General features: G+C 33.9%; 1 protein-coding gene across 8 annotated transcripts in view; it reads right to left on the bottom strand.

Moving 5' to 3' along the window:
• The window catches only part of smash (smallish), a 250,339-nt gene that overhangs the window by 37,659 nt on the left and 196,139 nt on the right, over nucleotides 1-16,541 (bottom strand). For all 8 annotated transcript variants that reach the window (XM_068763759.1, XM_068763764.1, XM_068763765.1 and 5 more), the window contains one exon: nucleotides 11,075-11,214. In XM_068763759.1, coding sequence (XP_068619860.1) covers nucleotides 11,075-11,214 — 140 coding nt within the window. The remainder of the gene's footprint in view (nucleotides 1-11,074; nucleotides 11,215-16,541) is intronic.

Below are 16,541 nucleotides of genomic sequence, written 5' to 3'. Positions count from 1 at the left end.
ACGTATATATATATACATATATATGTTCATTGTAAGAAAAAAAATATTTTTGTGTTAGTACAAAAAAAGTTTGGAATTGTTAAATCTCTAAGGCTTTCAGAGTGTTTTACAGAAAAGTAACATTAAAGAAAGAAAAACATAATATGTCCTGAAGATTCTCTTCGTGATATTTGAGGAAATATGGTGAAGGATGAGCGATGTGCATAAGGAACTTTCAAAAGAAAAAGGATGACAAAAATTGTGATGGGAGAAGAAAGAGTGGAAGAACAAGTGTGGAAGAAGAAGAGTAAATTAAAACAAAATATGAAAAAAAAAGTCATACAAAATAAATTTCCTGTCCCAACTAAGATAACCGAACGTCATATATACCGGTCAATATTCCTTATGACGCGACAGATAGCAGTATAAGTAATGTCGCTTTCTTAAGTTAAATTCACACGACTAAGTTTTTAACGAGTTTTTATTTCTAATCAACAATATATTCACCGTCGTTATCAACAACTTTTCGCCATCTAGTATACAAAATCAATGCCGGAGCGGTAACAAATCAATCGGTTTTTCTGTAAAATATATCGACAGAAACGACATTACTTTCCGGTCACCCTAATAAATATACGAAATAATTTCCAAGCAAGATGCAGATAGTAATTTATCTGGATGGGTAGTTATATATATTATTATAATTATTTGATATCACCGATACGCAATGTATAATAAATACATTTAAAAAACTTTTTAGTTAAACGGTTTTTTGATACCCATATTTTGGTAGTTGTGGAAAAACATGTACCTAGTCCGCCATTTTGGAACGACGTCCATCTTGAATTTTAAATTTTGACATAATCATCGTGTTTTACTAGTGTAGCCCTTTCATTTGATACCCATATTGAGGGGGTTAAGGAAAAATATGTGTAATCCGCCATTTTGTATCGGCGGCCATCTTAGATTTATAATGTTATTAATTTTATTATATTGTATTGTCATCTAAATTAAACGTGTGTACCAAATTTCAGATCAATCTGACAACGGGAAGGTTCTTAAATTTCAATTTCTAATTTTGACCCAAACAAATTCCGTACGGGTCGAACTAAATAAAACCGTTTAAAAAAGTAATGTAATTACCGCTAATACGTCTTCAAAAGATACAAACTCTTCGAAACAAAAGAGAATGTAGTAATTAAATACAAACCGGAAAAGATTGTTATAAAATATCCAATTACATCGCATTACCTCAGATGAGCACGTAACATATATATACGCACGTATATTATACATACATACGACGTATGCGAATTTTTAATTTGTGTCAAAAACACTGAAACATTCATAATATATATCCAGGGTTGCCACCATAGCGTGATGGTTTGACAACAAAACAATGATTTTATGCAATAATTAAAAACCGTTAAATATCTTCATTTCATTATTAATAACATCAAGTTAACGAGGTTCTATATTATTATTATACCAGTTAAATAATGAAGAACAAAAACTGCTAGTGACGGATCGCAAAATCATGCGGAAGTTCTTGGGACCAGCGAGAAATCAAGACGGATCTTGGAGGCTCCGAAAGAATGCCGAAATTCAGACAATAGTAGCACATCCAAATATCATTGGCGAATATAAAGCTCAACGAATCCGCTGGCTTGGTCACTTGGAGCGAATGGGATCGGATCGGAGCGTGAAGGTAGCGTACCTGAAAAAACCGAGGGGTCGAAGACCAGTGGGTAGACCCAGGTATCGCTGGATCGATCGCGTTGAGGCAGACTTGCGCGAATTGAATGTCAACCAATGGCAGACGATGGCGCAAGATAGAGGAAAGTGGAAGTCTCTCGCTTCGGAGGCCAAGACCCACTTTGGGTCACTGAGCTAGCGGAGTAGTAGTAGTTAAATAATAGTTTAATACACAAATAGTTTTACTTACTCGGCAACCATAATACACTAGTAATAATCAGAGCGTAAATGATTTAGGCGTGCACGAAGACGTATTCAGAACAAAAGAAAAAAAACGACTCATTTGTTTCGTTTGTTATTACACATACAGGATGATTATTATTAAACGATTTAAAGGGGTTAAATAGCTCATTTGCTGTCGATTAAAGAATTGTACACCCTATACCAGAATCAAAAATAAATTAGAAAAACCGTTTTGAAAATTCGAGCCGTAAAGCAAGCCAAAGAATTTCAGATTTCCCGTGACTTTTACTTTATCCTCGGTCTATCTAGTGGAAGCCTACGCAAAAACCTCTTGGTCGCCACTCCATAATCTTTCAGCTCTAAAGGCCATCAGTTGCACGAGCGATGTGGGTCGTTCCCTGCCAGTTCAGACGAGCAATTCTTCAAGCTACGTTGGTCACCTTGATTCTTTTTAAATTTAATTACTTTTTACTATCAGCCTATGTAGGTACAGACTTTGTAATAACTGAAGTTACTGTCGCCTATAGAGAAAATAATTGTAATTTATGTAACTTTTATTTATTTTATGTAACTTTATTTTATTAAAATTAATGTAACTTTTTTAAAGTAATCATACAGGGTGAATAAAAATAGGTGTGAAAGCTTTCAAAGATTTTTACTGACAATTGAGCTATATATCGTAAATGGCATTTAAAGCAGTATTTTTCAACATTTAATGTGACACGTTCGACCTTGGCTTTTTTAAAATCGCCGCCCTATGTAACATATATATTTTATATGTCAAAGAGAGATAGATGGTTATATTTGTGTCGAGTCCACTTTTAAAATGCCATTCTTAAAAACAAATTGCCTGTGGAACGCGGGCCTCACCTTGGAAAACACTGCCTTGACGCTATCACATGTATAATCAATAAACTTTTAAGTTTCTATTAAATTTGGACACATGGATTACAACAGCGAATAATGTATATGATTCAATGTAAGTAATATTTTGAATTATAAAATAAATAGAACAATGTCTTTGTTTATATATGTTGTTTGTTTGTCTGATATATGTATTACATATTATGTCTGAAATCATTGATTTCTAAATAACTAATATATATATATATATATATATATATACACATACTATCTATATGTTTTACTAACTATCTGTTCGTGCAGACATTACTGCTAAAAATTAATTTGCCTGTCAAATAAAATTAAAAAAAAAATCATGTAAGATATATCAGTATCAACGCCTTGCAAAGGAGGTATATATTCACCAATGCTTTTTCACCTATAACCAATCATCCTGTATATTGTTTGTATAACATATAGTTGACAACCATATCGAGGTGAAGGCGCGTTGCAAGAGTAATCGATACTGCGTTCCCGTTGCGGTCGTTAGACGAGAGGGTGGGGAGCCGACGATCTTAGCCCACCCCTAGAATGCAAAGGATGACTTTGTAGTCTAGACTTGTTCTATTAGGGTAATCCACATACTGTCTATTTTGTCCAAATAATCCGGCGATAAATATTGCACATCGGAAATATTACCACACTACCTATATGATGTTTTCGTCGATGTATTTCGTGCGACAGAGATAACGCTCTACGAAGCCGAAATTAGCAGATTGTCTCTTTCCAAAGGTTATTCGTCCTTGTTTCGCATTATCTTTCTTTTCACTTCACGCCTTCAATCCATCATCTCTATTTCCAAGGTTTTTTTGTTATTTTTTTATTATAATAGACTTAGATTCTTAGATAACTTTTTTTATCTCTTAACAATTTTATAAGGCACTTTTATATTTTACTAGCACCTATTGTCATTTTTCAGCCGAAATTCTTACAGTAATAATAATTCCATTTTTTTTCTTACCCAACCTCTTACCTTCCTAAGTCTTATTTTTATTACTATGTACTACTATAATATATATAAATATATATCAATAAGAGTTCAGTTAAAAGTTCCGAAATTGAATAAATTAAATTAAATTTTATCTTTTATTTTCATTTATAGGAGATTATTACGTAATCGCCTTCCTTGGCACTTGTTTGTACGCACTATCCATCTTATATAATTAATGAACAAGGCGTGAATTATATTAAACTGTATTGAACCCGCGATCTATGATCGCAAGTCTTAGTTGTTATCGCTAGGCTACCACTGTTTTTACAGTTACTTAGCTTTCAGCAATTAGCTTCAGTAAATCAGAGGCAACTGTTAGTACATTATGTCTACAATTCAGATATAGGGAACGTCATAAGGCAGACATTCAATAGCTGTAAAGGCTGTCGCAAGCGGCGCCGGCTAATGCAACATGTATAGCATTACGGCGCGCTGTTGAAAACGGGTAATCAGTGGTAATGCCACCCGTAATTGTGTCAATTGAGATTTATTGAGAAATGTACATTAATAGGCTTTCATAACTTGACAACTTAAATTGTTTAATTATAATAATTTGTACTAATTGTATGTTTAAGTCTGTACAAATGATGCCAGTGGGTTATAACTCAGTGTCTAATATCCATTGCTGCTTTAATGAGCGCAATCGATAAATAATGACGTCATCTTTCGTAGAGATATGTCAACGTAAATTAGGTGTGTCATAAGTTTAATATATTTAATAGAGATAAGCATTTATTTTAGTCAAAACAAGAAGAAATAGTTGTATAGCTTTTCTTATAGCATAGTAACATTTATAGCTTAACACAATAAGAACCGAAGGTTTTTTTCGTGTCTCACGTTCCGTATATTGCTGGCCGCTCAGGAGTTTTCTCGTGTTTAGCGTTCCGTTTGTTCCACACTGCCCATGAGTTTTCTCGTGTTTCGCGTTCAAGCTGTCGCAGGCCGCTCACGAGTTTTCTAGTGTTTCGCGTTCCATTTGTTATGTACGGAACATGAAAAAACACGTGTTTTATACGCGTTACTCTAATACATTGTATTCTACTGTGTAGTAGTGACGTTACTCTAATACATTGTATTCTAGTGTGTGTATGTTTAGATCAACAGCCAATATATTAAACTTGATAGTTTAATACATTGGCCGGCCAAGAATCTAACAAAGGCCTACTAATTATAATAATTATTAAAAAAAACCACATATTTTTTTCTTAACGATACCATCTGTTCTGTGTCCTGTGGTCAATTCCTTTCTGCTTGAACTTTTTAATCTGTATCAGTTACTTTTGTTAACCTAAGGTTCGGTTTTCGATGTCAATGAGAAATCCCGCTGTTTTGTTTCAATTTCTGCGTCGAATGTAATACGTAAGTCAAAATCGTAAGAACATTCTTCCTTTTAACCGCAATCGTTCGCCAAACTAACTCCGTTAATTAATCTATGTTAAAGTAGAGATAAACTATTAAAAAACATGCTACAATGTTTGTGGCACATTACAACAAAGAAGAAAGACAAGCAGAACAGTAGTACCAAGTAGATGTGTATGTTTGTCTGTAATTAATTTCTGCTGTGGTTTAATTTTCGTGCTCCCGCGTTGTATTTGATATATCCTACACGTTAAGCAATCAATGCAAATACATATACTTAAATAAAAAGTACAGTCCACGTAATGTAAAGATTAGATACAAACCAAAGTGATTATTATACGCACCACTGCCCCAAAGTGGTGAAAGAGGCCTTTAGATTTATCCTCTATCAAATACAGACCTTGCCATGGTTTGTTGGTCCACTGTGAGGTTTATAAAGACCAACTTTTTACTTTTTTATTTATATTAGTATCTATATTCCACACACATAAGCGTCTGTGCGTTTGTTTTTACATTTATTTTTAATATTTTTGATTTTTTTTCTCATGTTTTTGCACGTGAGTGTTTAAATATCTTTATCTATTTCAGCAAATTGAAGTCAACTAATTATTTTAATTTTAAAAATACCTTTTGATGCAAAGTCACGACTGGCAACACACATTAGTCGTAGATTATTGTCATACGGCACTGTTTTGCGAACGCTACCCAATGGATTTTGATTTAACTTATAATATAGAAATTATATATAATTTTACTTTACAAGCGCATTCTGTGATTTTGTATGTATTGAAGGTGTCGAAGTAACATCGACATTACAGATCTATTACGATATATAGTCAAACGAGTGTTTTATAACGCGCAAGCGCAACTTCCGGCGCGAACGGCGTCCATTGCGCGCCTGCGGCGGTCTTTCGACGAACCGGTCGATAAACATCCGCATTGGTCAATAAACAACGCGATTAAACGCCCCGCTGAGACAGTTAAACAGCGTGAGATATTCACGCTTTTATTCTAAAAATGAACTAACAGACAAGGTACATTGCCTGATGTATTATATGTATAATATTTAATTATTATGAATATCTCTCTAAATATAAGAAGACAAAGCGCATTTGGTCTATAATATTTATTTTAACAGCATTACGTTAAGCCGAAATTAGCCAATTTTCTTTCCAGAGGTCGGTCGATGTGCAATATATCGCCGGGTACTGTAATATTCGTGTTTCACGTGTTTCGTTAATGATTCGATTTGCTTTTATAAGCCGTTGTCATTAGTACGGACTTTATATTGACAGACATATTTTTTTTGTGGTTAAAGAAAAACTTAGGTTGTTATTTATTAATTCAATATTCTTTATTGTACAGTAAGATATACAATATACAGATACAATAATATACAGAAAAGTACAATGGGCGGTCTTATCACACAAGGCAATCTCTTACAGACAGCCATAGTAAGGAAAAGATAATAATATAAAGGGTAGTTCACATGTACAAAAAAAATATATATTCACAAACAAATGAACATAAATATACATAAACATACATACATACTTATATAACATATATACTTATAATAAAAAAGGTTAAATACATATTATAAATATAATACAATAATAAATAAAAACATCAAACTGATTTGGATCGCACTTGCCTCGGATAAAATAAAGAAACAGAGGAATTAAAAAAAAAAGTTGTTATTTAAGTTCGTATACGATTCTTCATATTCTTGATACTATATGACATTAAACTAATAGGAGACAAATATATGAGTAACGAAATGTAGGCAGACACATAGAGTAAAACTCCATTAACCTCTTATAAATTCATCCGCGCGATGACAGCTGGAATAATTAGTGTCGCCATAAATCAGCCGGACGCCGGACGGTCCTGGATTCCGATCCGAAGACCAGCCTGCAGCTTGGAGCACCGCTATTCCAATTTCAAAATTCGCTCGACCGTGTGATTGCAATTTTAATTTCTAGATTAATCCTTACTGTATCTAGAACACGAGTATTTATCTGTAACTTGTCAACTAAATTGAATCTGATACAATCTAGTGTGATGATCGGTTATTGATATAAAGAGTGAATGTATAGATTTATTATTTTATTTTAGAAGTTTCATTATGCCAATGATAACATGTGTGAAATAATTTGGTGATTTAAATCAACGGTGTTTTTAAGCACTCAGATAGGTTTTTGTGTCTTCTAATCAAATTGGAACATAATTAAGTTAGTTATCGAAGAAATAGGTATTATATGTTGCGAGATTATGCAACCTAGACGTAAAGCGTCTACCGTCTAAGTAAAAAAAGAGAACAAGTAATCATGTTTCAAGTTACGAAAGTTATTGAATTGTTTTTGAAAAAATAAAATTATTTACAATTTGAATTTTTTATGGAGTCGTTTATTCACCGCATAAAAATAGGTATCATATTGTAATTTTTTTTAAATCACGTTTTCAATACAAATTAAAAATTCAAGAATATTACCTAGAGACTTCAAGAAACAAGTGCCTGTTACATTTGTAATAATGAGGCAAACAAGCCATGTATAAATACAGTAAATCCTATAATCCTATTACTGTCTATCCAATAAGGCGAGCGAACATACGTAACTGTTCACGTGAGAATATAAAATACAGTTCAACATTATAAAGTATACAAAGCCATGTTGTCCAAATTAAAAAAAAAAATCTTTTATATGTTCTGGTGTACGTATATATAATAAAGTTATACGAGATATCTTACACCTGCCTTTTAGTTTAAAATCTAAGATTAAAAGTATATTATTAAATAAATGATATAACATAAGACAACAGTGTTTAGTTGATTTAAATGTGAGGAACTTGCTTTGTTGACTCTCATTTACATGAATAATACTAAAATGTAACAAGAGAAAAAAATTGTTAAATTTCATCATCATTCTTCAAAAGAGCAACTGTTGAGTTTCTGTCTGGCCGTCTTAACAGATCAGCGTTCCGAATCGGTGGTAGCTTATAACGTTAAACTATTAGTTACTATAATCGATGATTTAATAGCGCAAGTAAACAGATCAAGTGAGGTTTGTAACGGAAACTTAAACTTAAAAGCCTTGCAATTGTAACTCGCGGGTCCGAATTCTGGAATACAATTTTAATTTACACTTTGTGCATTAATTATATAGGATTGCCATTCCTTATAAATAACTCATTAGAGCAGTGATTCCCAAAGTGGTCTATATCGACCCCTAGGGGTCTATGACAACCTGCAAGGGGTCTACGTCAGCGAAAAAAAATTTGGGGGTCCATGAAATGAAAATGGGGATCCACGATAGTGGATCTCAACACATACACTGATAGTACCAATTTACTTACATCATACTATCTTATAATATCAAAACATTTACATTATTTATAAAAGTACCTATGAAGTAAAAAATTATTAATATGTAACGTATATTTTACATAACAGATACAAAATTTTATTTTGAGTAGTTTTAATTTAAATTCAATTAATAAATGTATAAATTAACACGCGTTTTTATTTTGTTTTTAACACTAAACTTCACTACTGTTAGAAATTTACAGGAAATCAATATCAGGTAAGTAGGGAGTCTACCCAACACGGAAAAACATGGCGAGGGGTCTACGACACAAAAAAGTTTGGGTAACTCTGCTCTAGAGGATGGGCAGCAGTGTCCTCTGTGTACCATAATACCACACTTCAATCTTCGACCTACCAAGCGTGGTGATTATAGTAAATCCCCCATTGATGTCTTTGAGGGAGGTCAAAGCCTTACTGTGGGCATCTATGGGCTGATACGACGACATAAATAGATGATGATGTATTACATGAAATTCTATGATAATTATTTAATGGAATCAGGCGTTACCTCGCGGAAGTCCATCCTAAGTAAGAAAAGGATAAATATTTAGCCTCTTCCGCACATCAAAAATCACCAAATCACTCAACATGTGTTTCACCCCTCCACGGGGCATCCTCAGGAGTTATGTTACTCCGATTAGTGCCAAACAGACTCTGTTCGCATTGTTTGCCGCATACGCATTTATCAGCGGGCTGGTGGGCGGTGCATTTTAATTGCACGACTACCACTGCATGTGCGGAAGTGGCTAAATATTTATCCTTTTCTTACTCTCTGATAATTTATAAAAATGGCCGATCTATTTCGTTACGGATATCGCGTCAAGATTTGTATTTTTAAGACATAAGTGACATAAGTGTACGACACGAGAAAGGCGCATCGTCATGCACTGCTAAGTGTCAACGGTGTGACATGCAGTCGGGGTGCATTTACACCGGACGCTTCGCCCGTAAGTTGACACCACGGTATCGGATACCACGAGGAAAGCTCCTTAAGTCCGCCTCGATTTATGTAACTTTCCAGTACGGTAATTGATATGCCGGTGAATTTTTTAAACTGTGGTCACGGGAGTTGGTCAAGAGAAATTTTAGTTCCTATAGAAAATCTTTGGAATATTATATATGAAAATTAATAGATATTTTTTTGGAAATGATATTTACAGTTGTGGTTGATCGTGTTAGTTTAACAAATAGTCCAGTACACAGTATAGTTAGTAAATAGTATAGTCTAAACATGATTGTGTCAATATAAAAATAATAAACAATATGTTATTTTGCATAAATTTAAAGGTGGTGTTACAAGCTAACAACAGTGTTAGCATATGATTAAAGTAATTAAATAATTAAAAATAACATTCAGGTATTTTATTATATTACGGTAATAAGGAATGTTATAGTAGTTTTCATCTTAAACCATTAAGTATTATTAAATTTAATTAAATAAAAACTTGAAAAAAACCCAAATAAAATTGTATGTTTTTTGTATAGGAACTAAAACTACAACCACGGTGGTTTTCACGATGAACACCGATATTAGAGCCTGACGCATACATATATATATATATATATATATATATATGTATATATATATACATACACACACATACGTAAGTACGCGCACGCACACACACACACACACACACAATATATATATATATATATATATATATATATATATATATATATAATGTGTGTGTGTGTGTGTGCGTTGGGAAACGGGAATATACACATATATACATATATACAAATAGCCCAAGCTTTTTCTAAAATTCATTTCATATTAAAATAACACACGTTCGCCGTATTTTTAGAATTGGTTCTACTTAATTTAGTCGTTATAAAGTTCTTGATGGCGTCTTGAAAACCAATTACTCTTTAGCGTTTCCGTCTAACCGACCTTAGAACTTATTGACCTTCCAATATTCTTCTTTTTAGCCGAAGGACACACTGCAAGGCATAGACCATCCTCAAAGATCGCTAATATGACCGAACCCACGCTGCCCTGATCCAGCGACTTCACGCAAAACCTTAACTATGTTGTCGGTCCATCTAGTGGGAGGTCCATCTAGTGGGGGGTCCATCTTGTGGGGGGTCCATCTAGAGGGGATCCATCTAGTGGGGGTCCATCTAGTGAGGGGTCCATCTTGTTTGGGGGTTCATCTAGTGGAGATCCATCTAGTGGGGGTCCATCTAGTGGGGGGGGGGTCCACCTACACCGAGTCTACCAGGTCGTGGTCGCCACTCGAGAACTTTTCAGCCCCAACGGGAATCGGTTGCATGAGTGATGTGCGCCTCCCTCTGCCACTACGTCAGTGATCATTGTTCTGCAGATCTCTTTATTTCTGATTCGAACTCGCAGCGAAACTCACAGCATAGCGTTTATTGCTCTCTGGGTAACCTTGAACTTTCTTGCGAGGCCTATTTTAAGATATTTTGACTCTTAGATTGACAAGAAGTTAATGTCAAGTGTCAAACCTGGTAAAGCAAATAGCTGTAACTCTTTACAAAAGTTACGACGCAGGTAAGAAATGTGTACATACCTTTCCTCCAGCATCTCGTTGAAGGTCTTGGACTTGGCGCGCGGCTGGCTGGGCTCGCACTCCATACGGCGCACCTCGACGCAGCGCTCGATGATGTGCTCCACGCGCTTCCGCCTGGACGACTTCCAGTTGTCCAGGTTCTAGAACAATCCATACGATATTTGGTTATATCGAGAAATCCTTTTCGTATGTATAAACTTGTAATAAACTCTCTTCGGATGCTTTGTATCTGGCTGGTTTTGATGACAATAAAAGAAAGTTAGTAAAACGTTGTTATGATATATTTTTCCCGTTTTTTTTTTTCTGTCAAAATGAGAAGTTTCATGTTTTTATTTAATATTGTATTATATTTTTAATATGTATTATAAGTATATATGTTATAGACATATATATGTATGTCTATGCATGTATGCTTTGTACACATTAGCTATTTATACTTCTACCTTTGCCATACTATGGTTGTCTGGAATAAAATGCTTCGTGTGATAAGACTGCACATTATACTTTTTCGTTTATAATTACGTAACTATTCATATGTTTTCTAGTGTGTACAATAAAGAACATTAAATTAAATTAAAGTCACAAGTTTCTACTTCAAAGTATTATCCTACATTTACATATAAGCATGTTTCTATGATAAATTATTAACGCAGTCTGCATTTGCGTGTTGTAAAATTGAACAAGCACGCGGCATGGTACCGGAAATGGTCTCGATGCAAATATCAAAGACATTCGCAACATTCGATAACACTGTATCGGATGCGAAGCGATGGTTAAACGATAAGCAGCGTACATTACGCAGCGGAAATTGGAACAGCTGCTGGTGTGTTGGGTAAGATATGCGCCACGCCCGTTAGCGTGCGATGGATTGCGAACATTACGATATCGTTTTGTGGAATTTATTAATAGTGGCAATATATATAGCTATAGGTAAATGACACAGGTGATCACAGTTTCGAAATTAGAACGCTTTCTTTAAGCTTAGGTCGCTTCTGTGCAATAAAAAACTTAACATAAATGCGACTAGTGCGCTGTTATATTTCTTCTGTCCTCCGCTGTTCTTCTGTACTGCTCTTACAGACGAATACTGAGTATATCCTGGAGTGATAAAGTAAATAAACAGTATTAAGGAGCAGAAGGAAAAAAAGAGAAATGACACATGATGAGAAACTCAAAGTAGGAGCCATTGCAACTTACCGTACATGGTAGGATTCAAGGAAAGACGAGTATTGGTAGAACACGAATGTCCAGACTGAAAAACTTACGTCAGTGATTTGAAAAGAACACCCGTTCGATGTTCAAAGCCGCAATGTCAAAGATTAAGAATGCTTGTTTAAGAAGAATATTGTTTTAGCTGGAGGCAGTATAATGCGACGTGAATATCTTTTGGGGGATATATTTGGTGAGCATAAACCTAAAATTTAGACAATGGAAGAACTTGGTCTCTAAGAGAAAATCAAAAATAAAACTTTTATTTGATGGGAACCTATAACAGAAGAGATATTAAGAAATAGTTCTGTAAATGCTTTAGAAATTTGTCGTACTTCTACATCAGATTTTTTCTTCATCTTCACCGTGCCGATATACGTCCACTACAAGGGATAATAGGCTTCCCTCAAACATCGCCATGATGATCGGTTTCATCCTGCCCGTGTCCAGTGACTTCTATCGACTTTGACTATGTTTTTTTACTTCCTAGTCTTGGGTACACAGGGACTATTTTTATTCAATAATTTTTTTTATCATATTATTTGCGTTATTTTTTTTCCTTCTCGATGTAATTCATTCATTCATCTTCTATTGTTCACAAATACTTTCATTCATTTAATTTTTTCCTAATCCTTTCATTCATTACTTTACTTTTGTCGCCTTCCCACCAGAATACTACAGGTTTACATTTTATTCTGTTTTCTTTATTTTTATTTCATAATTTGCTTTATTCTTAGATTTACATTCTTTTATAATTTAATTTTCACTTTTTATTTTATTGACATTTGTCACATATTTATGTGTTTATTTTGACTAGTCCTCCTTTTATGTTTTTTGCCTACTTGTTCCTCCTTGACTATGTCATAGATCGTCCGTAGTGGGCTCCCTACGGCCAACAACTGTCAGTTGCATAAGCTCTCCTTACGCTGCCACTGTAGACTTGCAATTTTAAGAGCTATTTCTGTAACCTTGGTTCGTCTGAAGATCTCCTTATTTCTGAATCGATCTCTCCATCGCACTCAGTTATTTATCACACTTAATCCTTTCCACTCCAATGTTGACACTGATTTTGTTCCACAAGCTTTACTGTCGAGTGATACTCGACATGGTGTAATACTTCTTTTTGCGGAAAATTTTAAAACAGGAAAGGTTTTTGTTACTAAAATGTTTGAATCACGAAAGAATGAAACATATTCTAGAATGGCAAGATACTACAATTCAATTAAATTTTATCGATGCTACATAACAGCCTTGGAGTGGAAAGGGTTAAATCATCTCGTATATATGCTACGTTTCTAAATCTGGTCACGTTTCTTTAAATCATTTGGCCAGTACGCGAAATATTTAATGACTATCATATTACTCGGTTTAAAATGGACGACCACCTGGTCAAGACAGTTGCCAGATGGCATAAGCCAGTGTCAAACAACGAGAACTGTCCCAAAACTATTATATATGACAATACCTAAATCTGTCACAAAACAATCAAGCTACTAATTTTTAATTATTCCTTCGTAATTTGGCAACAAGAATTTGTTTTCACGGTGATTATCGCTGAATGATCATTATTTCAAATGTTATTAACACTAAACATACCAAAACGGGTCAAATGACCCATTTCGATCTTTTGCATTGAAAATTTAAAATATGCAATGAGCAATGGATCAAAAATTCTTATTTGTTGCGTTTGTAATATAATAGAAATGATAAATATACTACTTAGTTTCATTATATTAATTTTTATTTTTATTTCTTTAGAACCATATTTCATATTTTCAAGCAAGAAACAAAGTAGGATCAATTGACTCGCTATAGTTAAAAACAGGTAACTAGTAAGTGTTGGTATGAATAGTGTTAACTGCTTTTAGAGGACTCCCAATCTGATGATTTAAATAAGGTATGGCTCACGGTAAGGTCCTTGGGAAAGCCCACAAGCTGATTACAGGCCTAGGCTAATCGGTTTTATCACCCAGTCTATCGAAACCTGATGAAGCTGAAATGTCAACTGGTAAAACACCATGATAAAAAAAGCTACAAACATACTCAATGTTACTATGAGAAAATAAAAAGTTTTAACTAAATCAAAATTCTATGTATCCAAAAAAGTAACCTATCAGCTTGGTTGTCGAATGAGATATTGGATGTCCGGTGGCAGAATTCGAAATTCAAATTCAAATTAAACAGAAGAATTGTGCGGAATTCGTTTCTCAAAAAATATTTCGTCTAAATGCTGATCATCATGTAGGGAACACTCTTGAAATCAGACTTCTGTGTTTTGTGCCATTTGCTGCAGTGACTGTAGGTTTTCACTAATTTCTCGAACGATATTTTCTATAGTTCCACAAGCTATTTTAAGTTTGAAATTGGAATCCAATATAAGGTCAATATAAGGGATGTTTTCTAAAGCAAGGCAAAGCAAGTACGGATATACCAATGACCTTCGCATGTCTATTGAAACGATTTGTTCTCTTAATCTCTCTACAGAGTCTGTCGCAAGTGTAATAGCGTTTCTCTTGTACTTGCGTATGGTGTAAGTCATAAGAAAATTGTTTAGACTTTTTAGCTATAAAAATCACGATAACGGCAATTAAAGTATACCTTATTAATACTTTTTAATTGTAATATCAGGTGGCGCAAAAATATTGTCATTGTGTTTTGACATTTTTGTTGTAGATATATAGAGAATTAGTTGTCAATAAGCGATGGAGGTGTACCTTAATATATACAGACTCCATTGCTTATGGCATTACTTTTGCACCTCTGGTTATTATTAAACGCTTTATTGTAAATAAAGATACAGGAAAAAAATCATACGAAACAGGTAAAAATTGAGGAAAAAACGGCGGAAAAATTTAAGACTGAATAAAATTAAAAAATTCGATCGATAGGTATAGATCTACTTTAGGAAATACATTATATTTTTAGAACTTTTTCAATCTGAATGAAACCATAGAAACCTTTCAAAGTTTGATTTCTATGAATAACTTCAAACAAATCATTGGAAACGTACATATACGTATATTGAAATATATAATGCAAAGAAACTGAAAATATTAGCAAACAAAATCAGCAATAGAACAGTATTTTCTAAAAACGTGAAGTAATCGAGAATGGAAGCAAACAAAAGCAAAATAGAAAACAAAGTGTCTCTTGTGACTTGCGCCACAGACAAATTCGCGGAACAACATAATACGCGAGCCGCGAATGGAAGTTGATATTTTTAGAGCGAGATCTGTTGCACAATCCCTTGCCACACTGTCCGGCGCTTACTGTCGGCGTGGCAGTTCCTCTGCAACACGCTCTACGCGATTATAAAGAAAATATATACAGCATTACATAACATTCTTTATGTTTCATAATTATAACTTCATGTTGCACAGTATATAGCACGTTCGTCATTAATACATCCGTCGGATATGAGACTGAACGAAGCTAAATGCATTTATCTTAGAACTCTTTGCAGTAACTAAAGCTCCTTGTCTCACTCAGGAACCTTGGCTCTGATATTTACGTCTTTTATTCAGGAGAATATTATACAGGAGGCCGCAATATTCTTATCACTTGGCGTGTGTCTCAAAGAGTGATGTACTCTTGAAAGATGACCTCGACCTGTCATCACTGTCACATTTAGCATTCTTATTCCAGGGTGCTTGAGATAAATGAAACTAGGCCCATTTATATAATTGGTATGTCGTTAAAATTTATGAAAGTTTTTCTATTGCTAACATTAAATAGGAGACGTCCATAGCGTATTATCAAGGCGCTGTGAAATACTATCTGTACCAAAGTTTCGATTGCAAAAAGTCTTTAATTCATTTGTTATAAACAGAAGCAATTTTTTTTATAAAATTCCGCAAAACATTTATAGACTACCATTTATACGTTTTAAAACGCCTAAAAGTAAATTGACGGAAAAAGGCTTAGTATTTAATAAACGAATATTTAAATGACAATAACCCTTAGCAGTGATATGGCCTGATTATTTTGAATTCATTTAGGCTATATAAAGTGTATAAAGTGTATATATATATACATATATATAAATCTGTATTAATAAACTTTATTAAAATATATGTCGTTGTGGAGTTTCTTCTTGCTTCTTCACCACAACTATAACAACTTGCGAAGCAATTTAGAGTTAAAAATAAATAAATAATAAGTTGATGATCAATAAGAGTTTTATTAAAAGTTCCAATGTTGAATAAATGAATCAATCATTATCTTATCTTTATTAAAGAGGTAAATATATGCGGCGTGG

This window comes from Battus philenor, unplaced genomic scaffold, assembly GCF_028537555.1.
Source record: "Battus philenor isolate CCGP_79_NKW_IND1 unplaced genomic scaffold, ilBatPhil1.0.hap1 SCAF_18, whole genome shotgun sequence".
NCBI classification, from domain to species: domain Eukaryota; kingdom Metazoa; phylum Arthropoda; class Insecta; order Lepidoptera; family Papilionidae; genus Battus; species Battus philenor.
The sequence above is the reverse complement of the archived record's forward strand: the minus strand, read 5'-3'. Positions and strand labels throughout refer to the sequence as shown.